We start from the raw sequence: 20,229 nt of genomic DNA, 5'->3' as shown, positions 1-20,229 counted from the left end.
TGGTTGCTGCCAGCTTTATGAACTGTTTTCAATTTTTTTCTGGGGAGAGCAGCTTATTTTTGTCAAGCAAGTAAAATGGCCTTAGTTTTATCATCATTCTGGTGCTTGTAGGCAAGTAAATTCTGTGCTGAGATCAGGGATTTTCCATAACAACTTTGTAAGTCCTTGTAAATCATGGAACACTTGGTGTTTTGCAGTAAGGTATGGCTGTAGATGAAAACACCAGAAGCACCTGCATGCTAAATTTTACCCTTTCGATGTACCTGCTGAAGTATCAATTTGAGTTTTCAGTGAAACTGAAGCTCTGAGTGGATCCGTGATGGGTCAGTAGCATGAGAAGGGCAGTTGCAGTAGTTTCTAGAAATGAAGCTTGTGCAGCACTTGAAATATGTAACTAAAGTTATTGATGACCCAGGAAGTTTCACATACCTAAGTGCAATGATTTTGTGATCTCACGGCCATTTTTTCAAATTTGGGCTTGGGGTGATCTTTTACATTTACAGTTGCATCTCATTTGGGTTGTGGATTTTGTGTATGTTCACACAGTTTTTCTGCTGCTGTAGAACTTCTAGACTACAAATGCAGTAAATTAATTGGAAGCAGTGCTCTTTCTGGAATGCCTAGCCATGGACCTAACTACTGCTGGTAGTAGACTTGAGGAGAGGGCAAGAAGGGGAGTTGTAGAGTTGGTTTTGTTGAGCTGGAATTTAGGGTGATGTTGCAATTGGTGCCATTTTAATCTATTGCATATTGCAAGTTTTGTTTTAAGCAGAAGACATGTATTGTCCTCTTTTTACTTAATTTATGGTTATTTTTTTTAAATGGACCATTAAAAAAAAGCTTAATAGAAAATTTATTTTTTATGTAAAATAGTAGAGCAAGAAACCATCTGAAAAACTGTAATTCAGGCTATGTAGTTTTGTCTTATAGAGTCATAGAATCATGGAATGGTTTGGGTTGGAAGGGACCTTAAAGCTCATCTCATTCCAAGCCTCTGCCATGAGCAGGGACACCTTCCACTAGACCAGGTTGCTCAAGGCTTCATCCAACCTGGCCTTGGACACTCCCAGGGATGGGAGATGTGATCTGCTGTTGCAGCTTAGATGGGTGCTACAGGTGAGAAGAGAGGTGAGAGTGCCAGCCCTCCCTGTGCTTCCAGGCAGGCTTTTCCTTTAAGAGGAGAAACAGCAGCATTTCTTCCAAAACTTCAGCACGATTTTTGTTTTGCCTCCTGCAGACATAGTAAGCTAAATTTCACGGAATTAGCACTTAAGTAAACCCCAGGCTCTGTTACAATAACTGATACTCAGCGTTGGTATTCACCATCACTGCTATTTTCCATCCTTGCTCTTGTATCAAAGAAGCCTGAAGAACAACTTCTGTTTAACTCTTCCTTTTGCAGTTTTGTGATTTCAAATTAAATAGCTGCAAAAGGAGAAGGTTGTTGTTATTGAAGGAACAACTGTTCCTTCTCCTGATGTTTTGCAGGTTCTCCAGAGTGTAAAGGAGCTTCTGTCTTATGCTACTTGGTATTGTGAACTCTCTACAGAGGCACAGGAGAATAAACCTGTGGTCCAAAACACACGCACCATAGATATCTCTTGTGTTAGATACCTCTTTGTGATGATTTTTGCTGTATTGTGTGATAGACGAGGAGCAGGGCAGTGAGGTGAGCAGAGCCCATAAGACTTGGCATAACAGACCCAGGTTTATGGTCACTCTCAGGTTCACTTCTTTTTAACCAGAGAGCCTGGTCTGTGATTTATCAGTTTCCCTTGGGGAAAAAAAAACAAAACACCAAAACAAACCAAAAGAGAAGCCATGTACTTGCAAAAATGCAAACAGTGGTGCTTCTCCACTGAAAATTTTCCAACAAATTCCCAAACAGCCCAATTCTCTGGCTCAAGACTCCTTTCCTGCTGGCAGCCCACCAGATCCTAAGTCCAGCTATGGAAGAAGCACCATATAAATAAGATGTTCCTTTCCTAATTTGATAGGAGGTGAATGGTGCAGATTTGCTTTCATGTTTGGATTTGTGGTGGTACCAGCAAACAGTATTTGCAGTTTCCAGTTCTGTACTCTATTAGAACGGGTGTTTTGAGGAATTCTGTGAGTACTCAGCTTCAGGGTGGCAAAATTCTGGTCAAACTGCTTCCACAAACATCTTACGACTCTGACTTTAGACTGTTTAGTAATGGGATTGTATGAAACAATGTATATTAACAAAGAACTGTAAAAGTATTGAAAAACCTATTACACTGTGCTATTGAGCAGTCAGAGTGAAATAGCTTCATAGGGCAGTTCTGGGACTCTCTTAACACTGGTTTTGCGATTTATTTTTTTTTTATTTTTTTTTAAAGCATATTTTCACTAAAAAAAATCAGAAATGTGAGCTACAGGATCTGTGCAGTGACAGCTCTTGGAAATAAAACTCCTTGATTTGTAAATACACCCAAATAATTAAAAGTAAGCAATGCTCTTCTGTAACAAGTAAGAATTGAGTATTCTTTTCACACGCACTATTCAAGGAGGCTCAGCTCTTCTCTAGTGGCACAGAGGCAGTGACCAACCACTTTCTAGCAAACTGTAGTGCCTGTCCTGTAAATGGAGGTGACAGCTTGCATTTCATTTAATAACTTTCCCATTCTTAATTGGATTTAAAAAAAAAAGGGGGGGGGAGAAAAATTGAAGAAAACCAGATTTTCCTAAAAAGGCAGGGAGCTGGCTGCCTTGTCAGCCCACTAAATGTTAAGTACTGCATGTAATTTTGAACTTTTTAAAGTTAAAAACAGGAGGAACACGGGGGTTGTTCAAACTGTGAGAAATGACCTGAAGTCTAAAACCTTCTGGTGGATAAAGAAAAAGTTTAAAATACTCTTCTGAAATCTGAACAGCTCAAGCTTTGTTGTTGTGGCCAGGAATATTTATTGGCGAAACTGAGGCTTCTTTATCTCTGTGCTGCCTCTTCTTGGCTCTTCCGAGGAGGAGGTAGGAGGCAGTGGGCTGGATGGTCAAGGAGGATGTTGAACAGTTTTTGGAGGAGGGCTGTACACTTCTAAATGTACTTACTTTATTTTATGGCAAACAATTGCTTGCTTTGTGTGAAGCTGTTATTTTTGTTTGTGGTTTTTTTTTTTCCCCAAAATGTTCAGACTTAACACTCTGTTTTTCAAACATGTTGCTGTGCCCAACACCTGCGCCCCAGAAGTGGGTGTTCCTGTGATTAACTTTTTTTAAACATCTGTCTTTTAAATAAAAACACAGCATTAGCACATCAGTGTTAAAGGAAAAATCTGTTCTTTCAACAAAGTATTGCTCAGTCACATATTTCTTGCAGTTTGTCCTTCTAGTCTTCTTTTACTGTTTTTATTGTTGCTTTGTGGTCTTGGATCACATGGGAAGCTTGAGATAAATGTATACAGCTTCCATACTGCTTTGCAGTTGTACACTAAGGACAATTTGTCCATTCATCCTTCTTCTGGTTGCTAAAAAGGACCGTGTGGTCATCACAAATGAGCTGGAAAATATGCGTGCAGGAATGAGGGCTCACCCATCGTATTTATAGCTTAATTTCTCCAAAGCTTTGGTTCTTCTGGGTGTAAAATTCTTTTAAGGCGATGTCAATTTTGTTTGTGCTCACGGGTTAATTTCTAACCTTGCTTTATGCTCAGAAGGATGCTTGTTGTATTATTGTTTTGGCACTAACTGTTTTATAAACACCGTAAATACTTTTAGTCTTGTTTTCTTGCTTTTCTTTGAGCAAAGCCAAGTTCATGTGCGACCGGGGTTATTAAAATAATCACGTACTTCACACTGCACAGCGTCTGAAACACATTTTCCCAGGGAGTCGTGGAGCCGCGCAGAGGTCGCCTGGTATCGCCACGTGCATCAAAGCCAGAACAGCATGAAATTATCCAAATCCTCCCTACTTCACGTTGCACGAGGCTTTTGACTCTGAAATCCCACTCGATGCCACTCTCATTCTTCTGATAACATAGTTGTAGGAAAGTAAGAGCGGCTGTAATTAGATCCACATTCCTGGGGATTGCCGGAGTCCCTCAAGGTCTGTGGGTATAAAGCCCAGTCACTTCCCTGCTCTGTGGTGTCTGCAGGAGGCAGGTGGCTTCCTTTTCCTCAAGGCACAGGGACCAGAGAAATCCCAAACAGATACAGAAATTGGGGTCACACAAGAAATATGATGCAACTTATCCTCCTATATCCCTCTCCAAATCCAGGTCTGAGTAACTCCCATGTGTGGGATGTGCAGTGATTTGTGCCGCTCCACTCCTGAGCCCAGCTGCAGGGGCTACAGCAGAATTCCTGGGTGTCGGTGCCCTGGATTTGGTCCTGAGACAGGCTGTAAAGGGAAAGCTTTGAGATAAAGAAGGAAATGCAAGTAGTGAAATGCTGTGAGGTGCTTGCCAGAACCTTAAAGTTACAGTTTGGGTTTTAATTTTTAATTTTTTATTTATTTAAAGAGCACAGAGCAACACAGGCAACAAGCCCTTCAGGAAAGGTCTTGCATTTATTCCACTTCCCACAAGCCAAACTTCCCAGTGTCACTTCATATGACAATCTGAGGGTATGATGTTATTTGCATGTAGTGTCTGCGTGTATATATACATATATATATATTTGCATATAATATATATTTGCAGGCACAATAGTTCTGAGCTGGTCTGTTACTAAAAGGTAGTAAAGATAATTTGTGTGCATCACTTACGGTAGTTGATGGTGAAGAGGCCTGGATGCTGCAGCCATTCTTACAGTAGACATATATTTCAGCTTTTTCATGCAGCAGAATGTCCTTGCTGCAAAGGTCATGAGTTGTTGTGCAAGTATCTGCTCCTGAGAGGTAAACTACAGTTTAATTAATGTGAAACAATTTATTTGTCTGTACATAACTTTGAAAGCACAGTTCAATTTTGTTTAATTGCTCTTAGTTTTAGAGGGGGAGAAGACAATCCTCTTCATGTTTTAGAAAGTGAAAAGATAATGTGCATTTGTTTGTCCCATCAGCGTTGGATCTTTACTCAGGCTGTCGCCTGAATTAAGGGAAATTGTGCAAGCAAAGTGTAACTGTACTGTCATTATGCTCAGGTAGGAGTAAACATACCTATTTCAGATACTTGCTTTGAAAATTCAAGAACTAAGTCTAGTACTAAGTACTGCATCTCTTCAGATAATTTTTGGGAAGTTGAGACTTGTCAGCTTGTTGTGGTTTGTGAGTAATGTTGATACTTTAAACCTTCTAGTAAGTGCCAGTATAGTTGTTTCTTAAGCGTGAGTGTGGTTAGAAAGCTTGGAAAAGGCTGAGTTGGGGGTTTGGTTTTTGTCATTTAGATGTATTCTTTGTGCACATGAACAGTTTAATGTTACAGAAAGTAAACGGATAAGAACATTTTTGGGATAAAAAAATGATTAATAGTTATTTCTGTAGCTGTTCATTCTTACAAAATTTAGAAATGGTTGCAACTTTCTGTTCAAGTTGTTCTGCTCAAGTGATAACTTCCTTTAATATAATAGTGGTGTATTTGGGTTGAAGCATTCTTTTTGGAGGTGGCAAAAAAATCATTAAATAAAAAGGCCAACTAGAAAACAAATTAGGGTCTTAGACACATTGAGTGTTCAAAAACAGAAAAGGAAAGAAGGGAACTTTCTGCTCTTAGGACTCCCAAATTCTGCAGCAGAAGCCAGAGTATGTTAAACTGTGGTAGCCCAAGTGGGAATGAGCCTTGTTTCTCTCCTTTTTTCCTTCCTAGTTCAGATTCTGAAAGGGAAGATGATTAGTACCCACTGCAAAGTATTATTGAATTCACTTTTTTCCTTATTTCTAGAAGGCAATGCAAGCTTCCTGCTGCCACAGCTGGAAAAGAATTCACAGCACTCATGAGGAGAGCTGCTTTGACACACAGCGTGACTAGGATATGGATGGATGGCTGTACAGGCAGGAAAGGAGTCTGGAGGGATGATCTACAAGGGCATGTAGTGATAGGGCAAGGGGGAATTGCTTGTAACAGAAAGATATAAATTAGATACAAGGAAGAAATTCTTCCCTGTGAGGGTGGTGAGGCCCTGACACAGAGAAGGTGTGCCTGCCTCATCCCTGGAAGTGGATGGACTTTAAGGTCCCTTCTAACCCAAACCATTCTGTGACTGTATAATCTGTGCTAGGGATGTTAGGTAGCCCTTGAGTGTGTTTTTGGTAGACAGGGAAACTTGGAGCAAGTTTTGGATAATGCAGCTGCTTCGCTCAATTGTGGTTCCTATGGTTATAGTTTGCTGTGGTTAAAAATGCACTGCTCGACTTGCTTTGCTTGGCTTTTTAGTAAAGGCCTTGTAACCAGTGTATCCTGGCTGTAGTGGCAGCGTGGGCCTTACTTGAAGGATCTTATTACTCCAATTATTATTACTATTACTATGCCAGTTGCTTAAATTACCTCGTTTTTGTCCTATTCCTAAGCTTGCTGCCCGCGTGAGTGAAACAGTCAGATCAGGAATTGGAAAGCTGTTTGTTGGGTTATTTGCATTATTTTTAATAAAATCTTTTCTGTTAGCACAGGAGATCTTGGAACATGCTCAGTGTTGACCAAAGTCTCAGCATCTTTCTGCTCCCTTCCTCGTGCAGGAGGGACCCCGTGAGCAGGGCTAGTCCCCTTTCCTCAGGTCACTGCCTCCTTCCCACTCTCTTCTCTTCCAGTTTTGGCTTTGCCCTCACCAGTGAGCCATCCTGGCATGTAAGAGGGAATATGTAAATATGAGGTTTGGAGAAGTTGTGGTGGTAATGTCAGTGGCTGGCCAGAAAATGATAAAACTAAATAAATTTAGTGTGCTGCCACAGACACTGATAAGGAGAGGAAGAGCACAGGGTGAAGTGTCTCCACAGGAGTGCTTTAAGCCTGGTCCTTTTGGCATTCCAGCCTTCTCTAGGGAAATATGGTGTGACATATTTATAAGGGGTTTTTTATTTTAGTTGAAGTTTCTATTTTAAAATTTGTATCTTGGTTCAAGCAGTGCAGCAGTCCTGCAACAGGAAGGGCAGCTTGGTTGGACACCAGGCTTGGAAATAACATCACAGGCAGCACATCAGAGTCGTGCAAAGTAGGAAAAACCCTCAGATTCATGAATTGGGATTTCCTGTGAATGGCTCGGCTTTCTGACTTAGCTGGTTGTGTAAACAGCGAATAACTGTAAGTCTGGGCAGAAGTGGCAGCTTCAAGCAGTGAGGTTAATCACGTATAATCATGTAGGGAGATGGTATCTGCCCTCTCTTTGAAGATTTCTTGACATTTTATCTTTTTTTGCAGTAGGCGGGGAGCAGGTTGCTTGACACAAGTTACTGTTGTCAGCTTTTAGTGTGGCTGCATCAATCTGCACATCTTTTCCGTGTAACCAAACAACTTCATTTAACGTATTTATTCTCAGTCATTCAGACAGAAACTGCTGTATACTGGATTTTAGGGATGCTCGGTATCTTCACTGTTCTGTGGAATAGGTAACTGCATTATCTGATCTGCAGAGTGTTTCAGCATCACACTTATTTAAAGCTGAAGACCAGATCATCTTTGTTGGCTCAGACATGTATGCAGATTGCAACATAAAATGAGTTAGAGTTTCTGTATTGGGTGAAAAAACCACAGTGGTGTTGAGATGGGTCAGGGACCTGATTACAGCCTGTTGCATAGACCTTGTGGTGTGGTATGCATATAACTGTGGTAGTGAAATGAAATACTTGTGTATATCTGGCTTCAGTAGTAACTTGGTACCATTACACAGGAAACCAGTACCAAGAGATGCTCGTTAGATACTCGGATTTTCTTGTGACAGGGAATAGAAATTCTCTGGGTCTTCCATTGTCTGTATCATCTCTAAGTGCAGATGTTACATGTGAGCAATTAGTGGTTTGTTCTTTTTTTTTTTTTAACGTGTGAAACCACCGAATAGCTTCTTGAAGTCTCTCTAGATGTTTGCAGTAAAAGCTGGGTGTGGGTACAGAGCTCTGCAGCAGAAACCCTTGAGGTTCTGTGTGCCAGTTATAGACTATTTGGGTACAGCTTTCATTGGCTGTTTAGTCTGATCTATGTACAAAATTTGAATCATATTTATGAGCATTTAACAGCTCTGGACAAGCCTGAGCAACTGTTCCAATTAGTATTTGGTTCATTAGGGACAACTAATGGAGTTGATTACCTGCGCTTTTTTTCCCTCCCACAAGCTGTGCGGACACAGGGAGCATAGATCTTTCTGGCATATTGAAGGGATAGAATCAATCACGGACAGTCAGAGTATTCAGGGTATAAACTGCTTTGTGATATGCCAGGCCGGGGGGAGAGGTGTTGACTTGTCAAGCTGAGAGGGCATTAGAGTTTGGATGAGGAATGAGAGACAAAGGCAGCAATTCCTGCAGGATATGTGAGGACCAATAACCAAGGTATTGGTTACATGTGAGGCTGCTCTTTGTGTAAGCCACAATTTGGAATGGAAGTTGTCTTTGAAAGGCAGTTTGCTTGTGGTTTTTTGTCCGAGCTCCACCGGGGACCGCAGACAATTGTGTGAGGACGGAGTGTTGGAGGCTGGCACTGCCATTCCCTGTGGAAGTGTGAATGCCCACTTGTCTCCTGTGCTCCTGCCAGCCAGCTTCGCTCCCGGCCCTCGGGACAAAGTCATCTCAGTTACCTTCTCTTGTTCATTGTTATTTGTGCAAGGTTTGGTGCTGTGGGGAACCAGCAGCTCATTTGAGAAATTAAATTGAAAGATATGAAGGAGACTGATTTTTATCAGGAAACTTTTTTTAGTCACATTCTGTTCCTTCTCCTCAAGTGTAGCCACAGTGCGTGGCTGGCAGCTTCTTAAAAAGCTGCTTTTTCACTATTGTCCCCCCAAAATTGGCTGTGATTTCATGATATGGATAGAAGAAAGGGAGCATTATACTTAAGAATGTTAGATGCTAAAAACTGATGGAACAGCAGTTTGAAGTATTTCTTTATTTTAAAATTTCTATCTTGTTTGGTAACAGCAGTAGTACTTCACGTTAAATAAGGACATCCATTTGGTTCTTTAAGTGGAGTGTTCTTCCCTGGTTGCTGAAATAAATCTTCATACTGCTCTCAGTGTAGTTATTTTTACTGTGTAAAATTGACTATAGATCTCTCTTTTTATTGTCATTGTAGAAAACCTAGAATAAACTCTCAGTTGGTGGCACAACAAGTTGCCCAGCAATATGCAACCCCACCACCACCTAAGAAGGAGAAGAAGGAGAAAGTGGAAAAACAAGACAAAGAAAAACCTGACAAAGAGAAGGAAATTAGTCCAAGTGTTACAAAGAAGAACACTAACAAGAAGACTAAGTAAGTGTGAAGGATCTGTTACACTGTTAAATGTGATGTGATGTCAGTGGCACTGGTTAATTGTGCAGTTAAACTAACCTCGTGCTCTCCCTCTTCCCTCCAACTACTGCAGACCAAAGTCAGATATTGTGAAAGATCCTCCTAGTGAAGTGAACAGCATACAGTCTGGGAATACTACAACAAAGACCAGCGACTCAAATCACACTTCAAGGTAACTCTAGACTGAAGTTAAGCTTTTGGTGTCTGAGAACTGAGTTATATAGCAAACACTTCTTTTGTTGATATATGAGCACTTGAATACTCTGCTGGTGAGCACAGATCTGGGCATTAGAAATATTAACTCTGTTGTCCACTTAGTTTTCACTTCTCTGCTAAAGTAATTGTGTTGTCAGTTGGGCAGTACTGCTTTTGGCTGTAAAGCACAGTGGGAGAAAAACATTAACCAGCAATCATATCGAATTCTTATCATCGCTCGATAGCCGTAACAAAGGTTACTTTTTTACTTCCTTATCCATAATTCAGTCGCTGTAATTGTCAAGATAATTTTCCAAGTATACAGGAACTAAGTATACATGAACAGATTTGCTGGGATCTTGCTGTCAACAAAAAGCACAATTGGCTGGTTTGATATTTGTCTAAGTTTCAGATGAGTGTAGGAGACAGGTTTGTTCCTAGTTTTGCCTATACTGATCTTCCATTTCTTAAATCAAACGCTCAGCATCAAAAACCAGTTTTTATATTATTGAACTTGAGGGCTACAGGAGGCAGAACTGAACTGGGTGCTTTGCCTGTGTGGGCTGTACAAGAATTGCATCTCTTTTTAAAATGTGCTGTAATAAGTGTTTAATAATGAAGCCACATGAACTCAGGCAATATTAGTTTGCTGCAAACAGTTGTAGAGCACATGGGAAATATGGTTGGCACAGCTGTTGGCATTAAGATTGGCAAGGTGTGACTGCAGAAAACTCTTGACTTGGAAGTTTTTAAATAATAGCATGAAAATCTGTAATAAGAATGAATATCCTTTACACAGTAACCCACTGGAATGTAGTTGAGGGCAGTGTGAAATTTGCTGTGCTACAAGACTGAGCTGTTTGCAGGGACTGCTGTTAACTCTTCCTCAGCCCCCAAAGATTGAAGTATCCATTCCTGATTTGATTAGAGAAATACAACTTTATTACAGTGATTTTTTTTCTTGTCTTGTTCTTCTTTAAATGGTACTTTTTTTGAGACTTAAAGGTGCAGGAGACTCGATGCACTTGACTGATGACATAATATTAAATTGAGAGATTACATCAAATAATTGTTTTTCTTTCTTGAAGGAGTCGCTTTGTCTGCTGCAGAGTCTTCTAGTCCACGTTTTGTGGCAAGCTTTTGTCATTCTTAATTAAACCTTAATAGTATCAGGTCTAGCTGGGTATTTTTAAGGGCTACCTCATCTCCCCTCAGTTTTTAACCTGTCTTTTTAAGTGTTTAGTTTAGTTGAACTTTTCTTGCATTGCTCTCGGGAGTTCTGTCAAGGGTCTTTTTAAAGGATCTGATTTTTACAGAGTTCAGCTTTTTTTCATGCCCAGATTGTTTAACTGTTGTTTTGGGTGGTTTTTTGTTTTTTTTTTTAAATTGTCTTTTAGGGCGCTCTGGATTTTTAAGAAATCCTGTTTGAACTTCTTGGATACCATGCCTGCTTCTGACAAAATATCTTTGTTTATCCCACTTCTCCCTGTGCACTTTCAGAATGAATGTTTTGAAACACTTTTCTTATTTGACCATAAACCTTTTTCACTATAAATGTGAAGCACCGGGGTGTTTAATTTTGTAAAATAACATGAATGGGCCAGTCCATTTGCCTTCTATAAGAAGCAAAAATTGTATGCATGTGCTGAAGAGATTGTCTGGAGGTTTCCATCCATGCTTAATCAGCTCCTTGTACAGGGGAAACCCTGAAAACCTTCTGGAGAAATGGTCAGAGAGCTCAGTTCTAAAACTCACATTGAGAATATTTGTGAGTGGGACCATGGAGAAATCCTGCACCTCAGCCCTGCTTCCCCTTCTGTGTTACTTTGTCATGGCAATTTAAGATGCATGGGCAGTTCCATTTTTATTTTCCTCCTTCTCCCCCTCTTCCCCACCCCCAAACTCTCAGTGCTGGTTTTTGACAAGCAATAGCCAGAGTTCACGTTCAGCCCTGTAGGGAGGTGGAGGCAGCAGGGTCTGTTCCGGTATCTGAGCCAGCTTTTTTTTTTATTTCTTTGGCCGTTTCTGAGCACAAGAGAAAACAAGTGACCCAGGCAAATTACAGGAAGAACTGGGTTTCCTAGAGGAACTCGGGGCTTGGGGAGGAAAAGACGTACTCGCACTACGCTTCCGGGAACGCTCGGTGCTGCGTGTGGGGGCATCTGCCGGCACGGCATCCGAGAGCCACGGAAACCCCAAAACCTGCTGAGCTGGCTGGCCTTTCTTGTTACCCACAAACGAGGTGACATCATTTCATCTAGCCTGTGGTTACGTGTTGGATTTGCCAGCCGGTGCGTGCGTACGACACACACGTGTGGGCGCAGCGATCCGCGAGCACAGCGCCGGGCTGGGAAAGGCCGGTCCCTGAGCCCAGGGGCTGCTGCAAGTAGGAGGTTTTACTGGCTGCTATGCAGTGGGGTTTTTTGCATTTTCTATCTATATGCTTTTCCTGTGGTACTTATTAAAAATTGAGACAGCCTCCTAGGTTAGATAAGAAAATACTATTTTTGGTGCAGTAACTTTATTTTTTGTAAGCATTTTGCAGAAATACAATTGTTCTATCTTAGAAGCTGTACATCTGTCCTCAATACGTTTTTCTATTTTGTCTCGTTCTGAAATACCACTTGGATAGCTACTGCTGCAGGACTTTCTCCTTGTTAATACCACTGCAAGCCATTGAGTATTCATGGCAGATGCAAAATGAGCTTAATTCCCTCTTTTTCTGTTTTACTGCACTAGCCTAGTGTGCTGCAAACGAGGAGGAGAAAAGGCAGAGTGGTTTAAAAGCTGGAGCTTGATCCCAAAGTAAACTAACCTTCCCTCCATCCCTCTCAATAAGGCAGCTCTCAGCAAGCTACTTTTCACTGATGTATAAAGACTCTCCTTTTTAATTTCCCTATTGGGAATATTCTGCTGCTTAAGCCTGACCCTTAATTAGGAGCAAAAGCTGTAAATTACAGCACTCACTGCAGCTGACTTGGAATTTGCTGGTAGCTGGAGGAGTGTCCAAGGTTTGTTGTAGCAAAGCTTTGGACCAGCCCGTGAAATGTGCATGAATGTCGGCCTCCTAGAGTTTAGACCTTTATTAGCTACATTACTAATTGAATGATAGCACAGCATGCAAATTACTGAGATAATCCTGAGCAATAAATACCAGTGGGTTCTTTTCTGGTGGTTTGGGGTGTTTTTTTCCTTTTTTTTTTTTTTTTCCCTAACCAAAAGGTCTGGCTGCAAAAAATACCTTTATACATTCTGGATTTTATTTACAATAGCCTCGATTCCAGAGGGAACATTTTGAGCTATTCTATCCATAGGCTGATTGGGCATCTGATTTGTATAAGCTCAAAGCAGTTGAAAGAGAAGCCAAGTTGTCCCAGTGCCTGTTGTTTGCAGCTGCAGAGTTCCAACATGGGAATGAAAGAACCGTGGCCGAATGCTTTCATGTGGTTTTGTATTGCAGAGTCACAGCCTTGTCTCATAACATCAGGGCACATGATGAGATGGTGAATTTAGATAAGAGAACTCTTTCATCTGCCCCTTGGGGAGGAGATCCTTCACTCTGTCTGGCTCCTGACCGCTTGGCTCTGCCGTGGTGTCCTCCTTTCTGGCAGAGCTGGATTAGGGATAAGTCTACAACAGATGCCCTGTGCAGAGCTCTGTGAGACAGGTCGTTCCTCTGGGGCTGAGCCTGGCTGGCACAGGGAGCAGGTCAAACCTTCATCCTCCACTGTGCAGCACTTCCTACTGCCTGGGTTCTCCTCCCAGCTACTGCCATCTGTGCCAGCGAGGGGAGGACGAGTCACACCGAGTTTGTTTTCCAATGCTTTTTCTAATAAACTCTTCCCTTCTCATTTATTTTTATCCTTTTAATAAATGGCTTCTCATTTATTTTAGACCCAGACTGAAAAATGTGGACAGAAGTACCGCACAGCAGCTGGCAGTCACAGTGGGAAATGTCACAGTAATTATCACAGACTTTAAAGAAAAGACTCGCTCTTCATCCACGTCGTCTTCTACAGTGACCTCCAGTGCAGGATCAGAACAACAGAATCAGAGCAGCTCGGGCTCTGAGAGCACAGACAAGGGCTCGTCCCGTTCCTCCACGCCAAAGGGGGACATGTCGGCAGTCAACGACGAATCTTTCTGAAAATTGCACATGGAGTTGTGGAAACTATGAATCAGGGTATGAAATTCAAACACTCCACCTGCCCACGCTGTTCAAATCCTGGAGAGCCTCTTCTGTGCTTGAACACACTTTCTCGGACATCGACCTCTTACTGATGCAACCAGGATAATTTCTGCTTGCCGTGGGCATCTGGCCACCAAGGAATTTCTCACCCTAACGATTACTCTTGACACTTTTATGTATTCCATTGTTTTATATGATTTTCCTAACAATCATTTATAATTGGATGTGCTCCTGAATCTACTTTTTTATAATATCTGCTGTGCACAATTTTCCATGAACATGACAACTTTTTGTTTTGGGGTAGGGAGCGGGTGGGGAGGGAAGGGGGCTTTATTTATTGCATTCACAAACTCCATCCTCTTTCAACATATCCTTTTTAAGTTCAGTTCTTCTTCCAGTTATACTGTGTACTATCAGTTTTGATATAAATTATATATAAATATATATATAAATAAATATATATAAAGGGTTATTTGAAACCAATACATGGAAACGCTGGTGCTTGAAACACTGTGAAGTGATTAAAAAAAAAATTGAACAGTTCAAGATCTGGGACAGTCCCCTTCTGTGAAAGTACTGAAACTGAAATGGAACTGGTCTTAGGTGAAAAGTGTTCCTGAGGGTTTGAACCTGGATGGGACCTGTTCTCTCTATTGTTCCTTCCCAATTTCTTCCCTAAGCAATGGCTAAAACATACTGGACACACGGTTTTGATTGTTGCAGCTTGGGATCCGAGATGAGAGAGGGTTGCTCCGGGTAGCTTATGTTTTTACTAGGGTCCCTCAGATTGGTGATGTGCAGGTCCATGCCCGGCTGGAGCGTAACCATTCCCAACCAGACTGCTGGTGTCATGCCATGGATCCGTGTGTTTGGTAACGTGAGCACCACGGTGTCGTGCACAGCCAGTCCCGCAGGTGCTGGTGGTGGTAGAGTTAGCGAATTCCATCCGCCTGCCTCAGTGCCTGAGGTAACTGTAGAACTGGAGTGGTGGCTGTGGGGTGAAGGCAGCAGGGAGCCGTAGGGCTGGGAGCGATCCCGGGTTCAGGAACCAAGCTGGTGCTCGTTCCAGCCGCGTGCGGGTCAGCGGTTGTCAGCCCCTTCCATCTGTCCCATCCCTGCTGTGGGGATGGCTCTTCTCCTTGAAGTCCATCTGTATTCCAAGGGTTGTTTCTGAACAGCATCTTGTCCAGTGACGGGCTTGTCAGCATTTGGACACTTCTGAGTCTCCTGCTGTGGGAGCAAAAGTAGGGAAAAGCTTTCATGCTGGCAAGTGAGCGACATGTGGCTCATGCTCATGACCAGCATCTCCTTCGTTCTTACTCTAAAGCTATTCAGACTGTAATTTCTTTTCCTGGCCTGTTAGTGTTGCTTTACAGTTTACCTTCCATGCATTATCCTGCTAAAACACTTGGCTGAAGAGGTGAAACAAACTTTTTTTTAAAAAAAGGCAAAACAAACCCTAAACCTCTTTGGCTTTTCATCTTTTTTTAGTGGCCCCAGGGTGCTTTGCAGTAATTTCAGGCACAGAGGCTGTGGCTTCATTTGACATGAAATGCATAACTTTTGGGCGTGATGAAAGAGGGCCACATTTTGACAACTTTGTGCCTGTTTGTTGTATTATGAATTATTTGCTCGGTAAGAGAAATTTCTCTTTGTGGAGGCAACTGATTTAAGATTTCTTTTAAAATCTGTGTGGTTTTGAGTAGCAGATGTAGGTTCCTTTCACACTGGTGACAGAAATGTGTGAGTTAGGGATCTGTTACAGCCCCTGCTTGAAGGCATGTGCTTGGCAGTGCCTTGGCAGCAGCAGTTTTATTCTGAATATGTTAACGTGGGCACCCCAACTTAATTCTGCTTATATTCACAGTATAGGCTGTCTTTTTTAAGCATTTTTAAAGTATTAAATAACCAAAGGAAAACAGATGCTTCCTATGAGCATCAAGACAATTTATTATACATAGTTTTAAATACTATGAATATCTCAATCCACATTTTAACATTAGTGGGATATTGCAAAGACATTCCTTTTCCAGTTTTTACTATTCCTTTAAGGGTCTCAGGGAGGGTAAACTGGTCAGCCATATTTATTTATTTTACTGAAATGTATTGGAATAATTTTTTAAGAGAGATTTTTTGAAGATGCCCCTGAACTTGTATATTTTGCACTGCTTTATAAATGATCCATTATCAATTAGGCTTGCGTGCATCTCGGCCGTGATCCAGCCAGGAGTGTGAGCGAGTGGCAGGTCCCGCTGGCCTCAGTGGGGCTAATTCTGGTGCTTCAAGTCAAACCACGCGCTCACCTTCTTCACTGGATCTGGGAATTTGTGCAAAAAAAAAAAAAAAAAAAGGCAAAAAAAAAAAAGCATTGTGTGTACCAGGAAATTGCTTCTTTTTCAAGTGAAAATAGACCTGTAGATCAGTTGAAAAAGCTTTAACGCCGTAACCAGCTACTCGTGGTGATGTCGGTAACATCTGTCTCTTTGGCCTCCTCCTCCTCCTCCTTGATAAAGTAGCTTGCTATAAATAAATGGGAAAATTTCTTTGGAACAAGTGACCTGTAATTCTGCATTCAGTTAGGGATTGCTTGCTAAGCATTGGACCCCCCCCGGCCTCATCCGTAGCTGTTGTGTTGTGGGTTTGAAGGGCAGGGATTGTTTTTACACTTAATTTCTCCGGGTGGCATTCCCACGGCGCTCGCCCTCCGGCGGGATTCCCCCCGCGCCGTGTCCGTGGCTGTCCCGCTGGCGGTGGGGAAGGTGTTTGAGAACCAAACCAACCAAAACACTAGTGTAGGGAAGGACCAGATTCGCGGTGTTCAGTGGCACAGAAAGCAGGTAAGTGAAGCACAGTGTTAACGATTGCGAAGTTTCGACTCTTACACAGACACACACACACAGACACCGACACAGCTTGCCTGACTTGCTCAGTTGACGTAGTTCTGCAAAGGAAAGGTGGCAGCGTTTTACACGACCAGGCTATTTATTCTAATTGGAACTTAGCTTCAAATTTGGACAGATCGAAAATTTGGCAGCAGCTTCCGTGACTTTATTTCCACTGAGATGTTTTCACCTGCCTTACCAAGATCATTCTCAGTCTACTTTTTTAAGCTCTACCATGAACTTAAATTATTGAAAAATTTATTAATTGCTGACTATATAATAACCTTTGCTTGTATGTAACCGAATGGTTTTAAGAGCCAACATTTAGAGTATGACAATGGAGCTGAACAGTTTTTAATGCGCAAGCAGTTCTGTTCTTGTGTATGACTTGTAACCTTAATTTACTGTGTAAAGATGGTTACATTATTTCCTTAGCTTTGTTTGTTGGAGACAAATATAGAATGCTTGTTTAAGTATGTCAAAACATAATCTTATCTTGTGGATTTTTATGTTAATGTATTATACGAGCTATATTTTTCATTTGCCCAGAAAGACAGCTTGTATAACGCTTCTGAAAGTTTTTCCGCTCTGTAAAGTCTTTAGAGCTGACAGTCCTGTTAGGTTTGTTTTAATCTTCATGCTAAAGTGTCAATGGTGGTTTTGTGAACTGGTCAGAAATTCACAGGTCTTAAATGTTTTTGGGAAATTTATATTGGACACTGCTCTTTGTCTAGCAAATAAAAGATGTTAATATATTCCTGTTACTGGCATGTGCACGACTGTTATTAGAAGCCACTTTATCATTTTCCTGCTTTAAATAGAAATGTCTATTTATGAATTCTGCTTGTAGTTTTTTCACAAATAAAATAGTAAAATTTAATTAAATCTGAAAGCTCTCTTTTTTGGGAGATGCCAGTATTCAGAAAAGGTGGAGAGTCCTGTTGTTGGAGCAGCTTGTCAGTCTGTGCATCCTGTCCAGGAGCCGCCGCTCGAGCACCCACTTCTGCAAGCACAGGTTGTGCACGTGGAGAACCTCAGTCAAGCAAGTAAATCCAGTTTGTTCTCTGGGACTCACAATGTGCAAAGAGTTTGTGGTGGATGTGTCTGCAGAATTTGGGCTTCTGGTCCTTGGAAATAATTATTTTCCCCCTTTCTGTAGTCACAGGAGCAGCAAGGCTTTAGTGCAGAGGATTTAGTGAGAGCCCTTGGGAGTTCTGTTGGTTGCCTTGTGCTAACAAACTCCCAGGAGTAAATTTAATAAAATGTAATTGAGAGTCTAATTGTATTTCTGTAGTGTAAAAATACTGGTATTTTGCAAGCAGTATTTTTGTCTGCCTAGAAAACAAGGATGATGTGAATAATTGTCCTCTTTATAGCTCATGTTTCCCCTCCACCACCTGAAATGGGAGATGTGTGATGTAACTGTTCAAATATGAAGTTGAAATTTGAAAATGAAGCAATAGGTAAAATGCAAAGGGGACAAAATCTTACTCTAGAGCTTTGTTTTTTCAGGAATATATGTGAGGGCAGTTCCTAAACGAAAAGTAGTTTGGATACTTTTGTGTATGGTGGGGGAAGTGTGTGTTAAAAGTAGAGGTCGCTTTGAAAAACCCCGTGTGCAAACAGACTTAAATGCTTTTAACCTCAGTTGGAAGCGATTCAGATGCCTTTGTGCCAAGAATAAGAAGAAACAGGAAAGGTAGTGGTTGTTCTACAGGCCTTAAAAGCACTCGCTTGGCATGCTGAGGGCTGAGCAGAGAAACAGTCCTTGCCTTGAAGAACCTACGGTCCCCATCCTCCACCTGTGACCAGCCAAAGGTGCCAGAGCTGCAGGGAGTGGAGGAGACAGGCTTCATCTTCATCACCTTGATGCTTGAAGGTGAGGGCTTGAATGGAGCCAGCAAGATTTCCGTAGCAGTGCTGTCTCCCCTTAAGTCACCCCTTCACTGACTGATCTGGAAATCCCTTGCCTTGGAGCCGAGTGAGCCAAGGGCCACCTCCAATGCTGGAGCTGCAGAGCTGGCCCTGCTGCAGGAGAAGGGGGTTGAAGGCTGCAGAAAAAAGGGCACCCAAGGCTGCTGCAAGGTATGTTCTGGACTTGAGTGTTGTGTTGAAAGGTTTGTGTTTGTTACCTGTAGGGAGTTTCAAGGCCAGGTTGGCCTGGTCTGGTGGTCTAGTTGGTCTAGTGGAAGGTGTCCTTGCTTGTGCCAGAGGGTTGGAACAAAATGATCTTTAAGGTCCCTTCCAAACCAAACTGTTCCATGATTCTAAGTAACAAGAGGATGGGGAATTCTCTTCATGGCTCCTTAGGGTTTTGTAACTGCGACAGTCAGTTGTTTTAAGATTTGTGTTATAACAAACAGCATCAACTCCCATAACTGGGAGAGAGAAGAAAAACCCTCTCCTCTGTAAGGGTCACGTGTCAGCTAATTTTTGAAACTATTTGTATTTAAATCTGACCGTGCCCCCTTCACACAGCAGTTTTGGGGCAATTCAAATATGAAGATGGAACACCCTGCAGTCAGGAAGGAGCTTTAGGAATCTGCAGCAGGGCTGTGCCTCTTCCTTTCGTGCCCGACACGCAGCCCTCGGAGTGATGAGCTGTGTAAGTCTGGCAGCATTTAGGTCACAGTGGGAGTTTCCAGGGGCCAAAGCAAAAGTTGTCTGCAAAAGACACGATGGATGTGATGAACAGCTGTGCTGGACCAGCTGTATCCCATGGGAATGTGATTCCTGTTCTGAGTCAGCAAAGCACCCTGAGACAGGGCTTGTGTTTGGATCCCAACTGCAGGCAAAGTCCTTCCCATCACATGGAGGCAGCTACATCAAGAAGAAATTGCAGTTGTGACTGCAGAGCTGCTGTCCATCTTTCCTTCCTTGCATGACCAAAAGAAAAGAACAACCCCAAAAACCTGGCTGGAAAACTGATGCCACTTAACTGCAGAAGATGGGTATGAGAAGGATGCACTGCTGTGCTTATGGGTTTGTGGATCCCTCTGGGATGCACATGTTCAGCTTCAGGCAGGTGTCTTGCCTTGCAGCAGGTTGGATGGACTGCTAGAGCCCCATTTATTTGGTTGTTTAAAGGCAAACTTGATTCTATGATGCTTTAAAGAGGGCAGAGCTCTGACACTTGTGATTCACAAACAGAAAAGATTAAAAAAGACCCAAACTGATCCTGATCACTTACGGAGAACCAGCAGGACTGAATGGAAGAGGGAGAACAGCTGCAGTTTGTAAAACCTGGATGCCCTCATGGCTTTTGTAGTGGTAACAAGGAGAGGGAAATGTCAGGTCTTTCTGCCTGCCTTTCTCTTGGCTGTTTCTGGAATATTTACGTGCCTATGTTGTGCTTGTCTTTGCTCCTGCTGTCAGCAGACACAGCGAGGTTTGTTTGCTGTTTTCCCCCTTACCATGATGGATTGCTTGATATTTGTATGGAGCCTCTTTCCAGACAGGGTTGGGGCTGATGCTGATCCCGGCTGAACCCATCTAATAGGAAGACACTGGGAAACTTCAGACGTGTTTTCTCATTGTTTATTCTCAGCAGAGAAAAACCTGCGTGCAGAGATCACCA

General features: G+C 42.2%; 1 protein-coding gene across 1 annotated transcript in view; it reads left to right on the top strand.

The window, feature by feature from the left end:
* Positions 1-17,537, top strand: part of RYBP (RING1 and YY1 binding protein) — a 43,802-nt gene extending 26,265 nt beyond the window's left edge. Inside the window, exons 3-5 of the mRNA XM_017829898.1 lie at positions 9,171-9,347; positions 9,460-9,558; positions 13,476-17,537. Coding sequence (XP_017685387.1) covers positions 9,171-9,347; positions 9,460-9,558; positions 13,476-13,728 — 529 coding nt within the window. The 3' untranslated portion in view covers positions 13,729-17,537. The remainder of the gene's footprint in view (positions 1-9,170; positions 9,348-9,459; positions 9,559-13,475) is intronic.
* The last annotated feature ends 2,692 nt before the right edge of the window (positions 17,538-20,229 follow it).

This window comes from Lepidothrix coronata, unplaced genomic scaffold (genome assembly GCF_001604755.1).
Source record: "Lepidothrix coronata isolate B3197 unplaced genomic scaffold, Lepidothrix_coronata-1.0 Scaffold170, whole genome shotgun sequence".
Taxonomy (NCBI): domain Eukaryota; kingdom Metazoa; phylum Chordata; class Aves; order Passeriformes; family Pipridae; genus Lepidothrix; species Lepidothrix coronata.
This window is presented reverse-complemented; position numbering and strand designations above follow the sequence as displayed.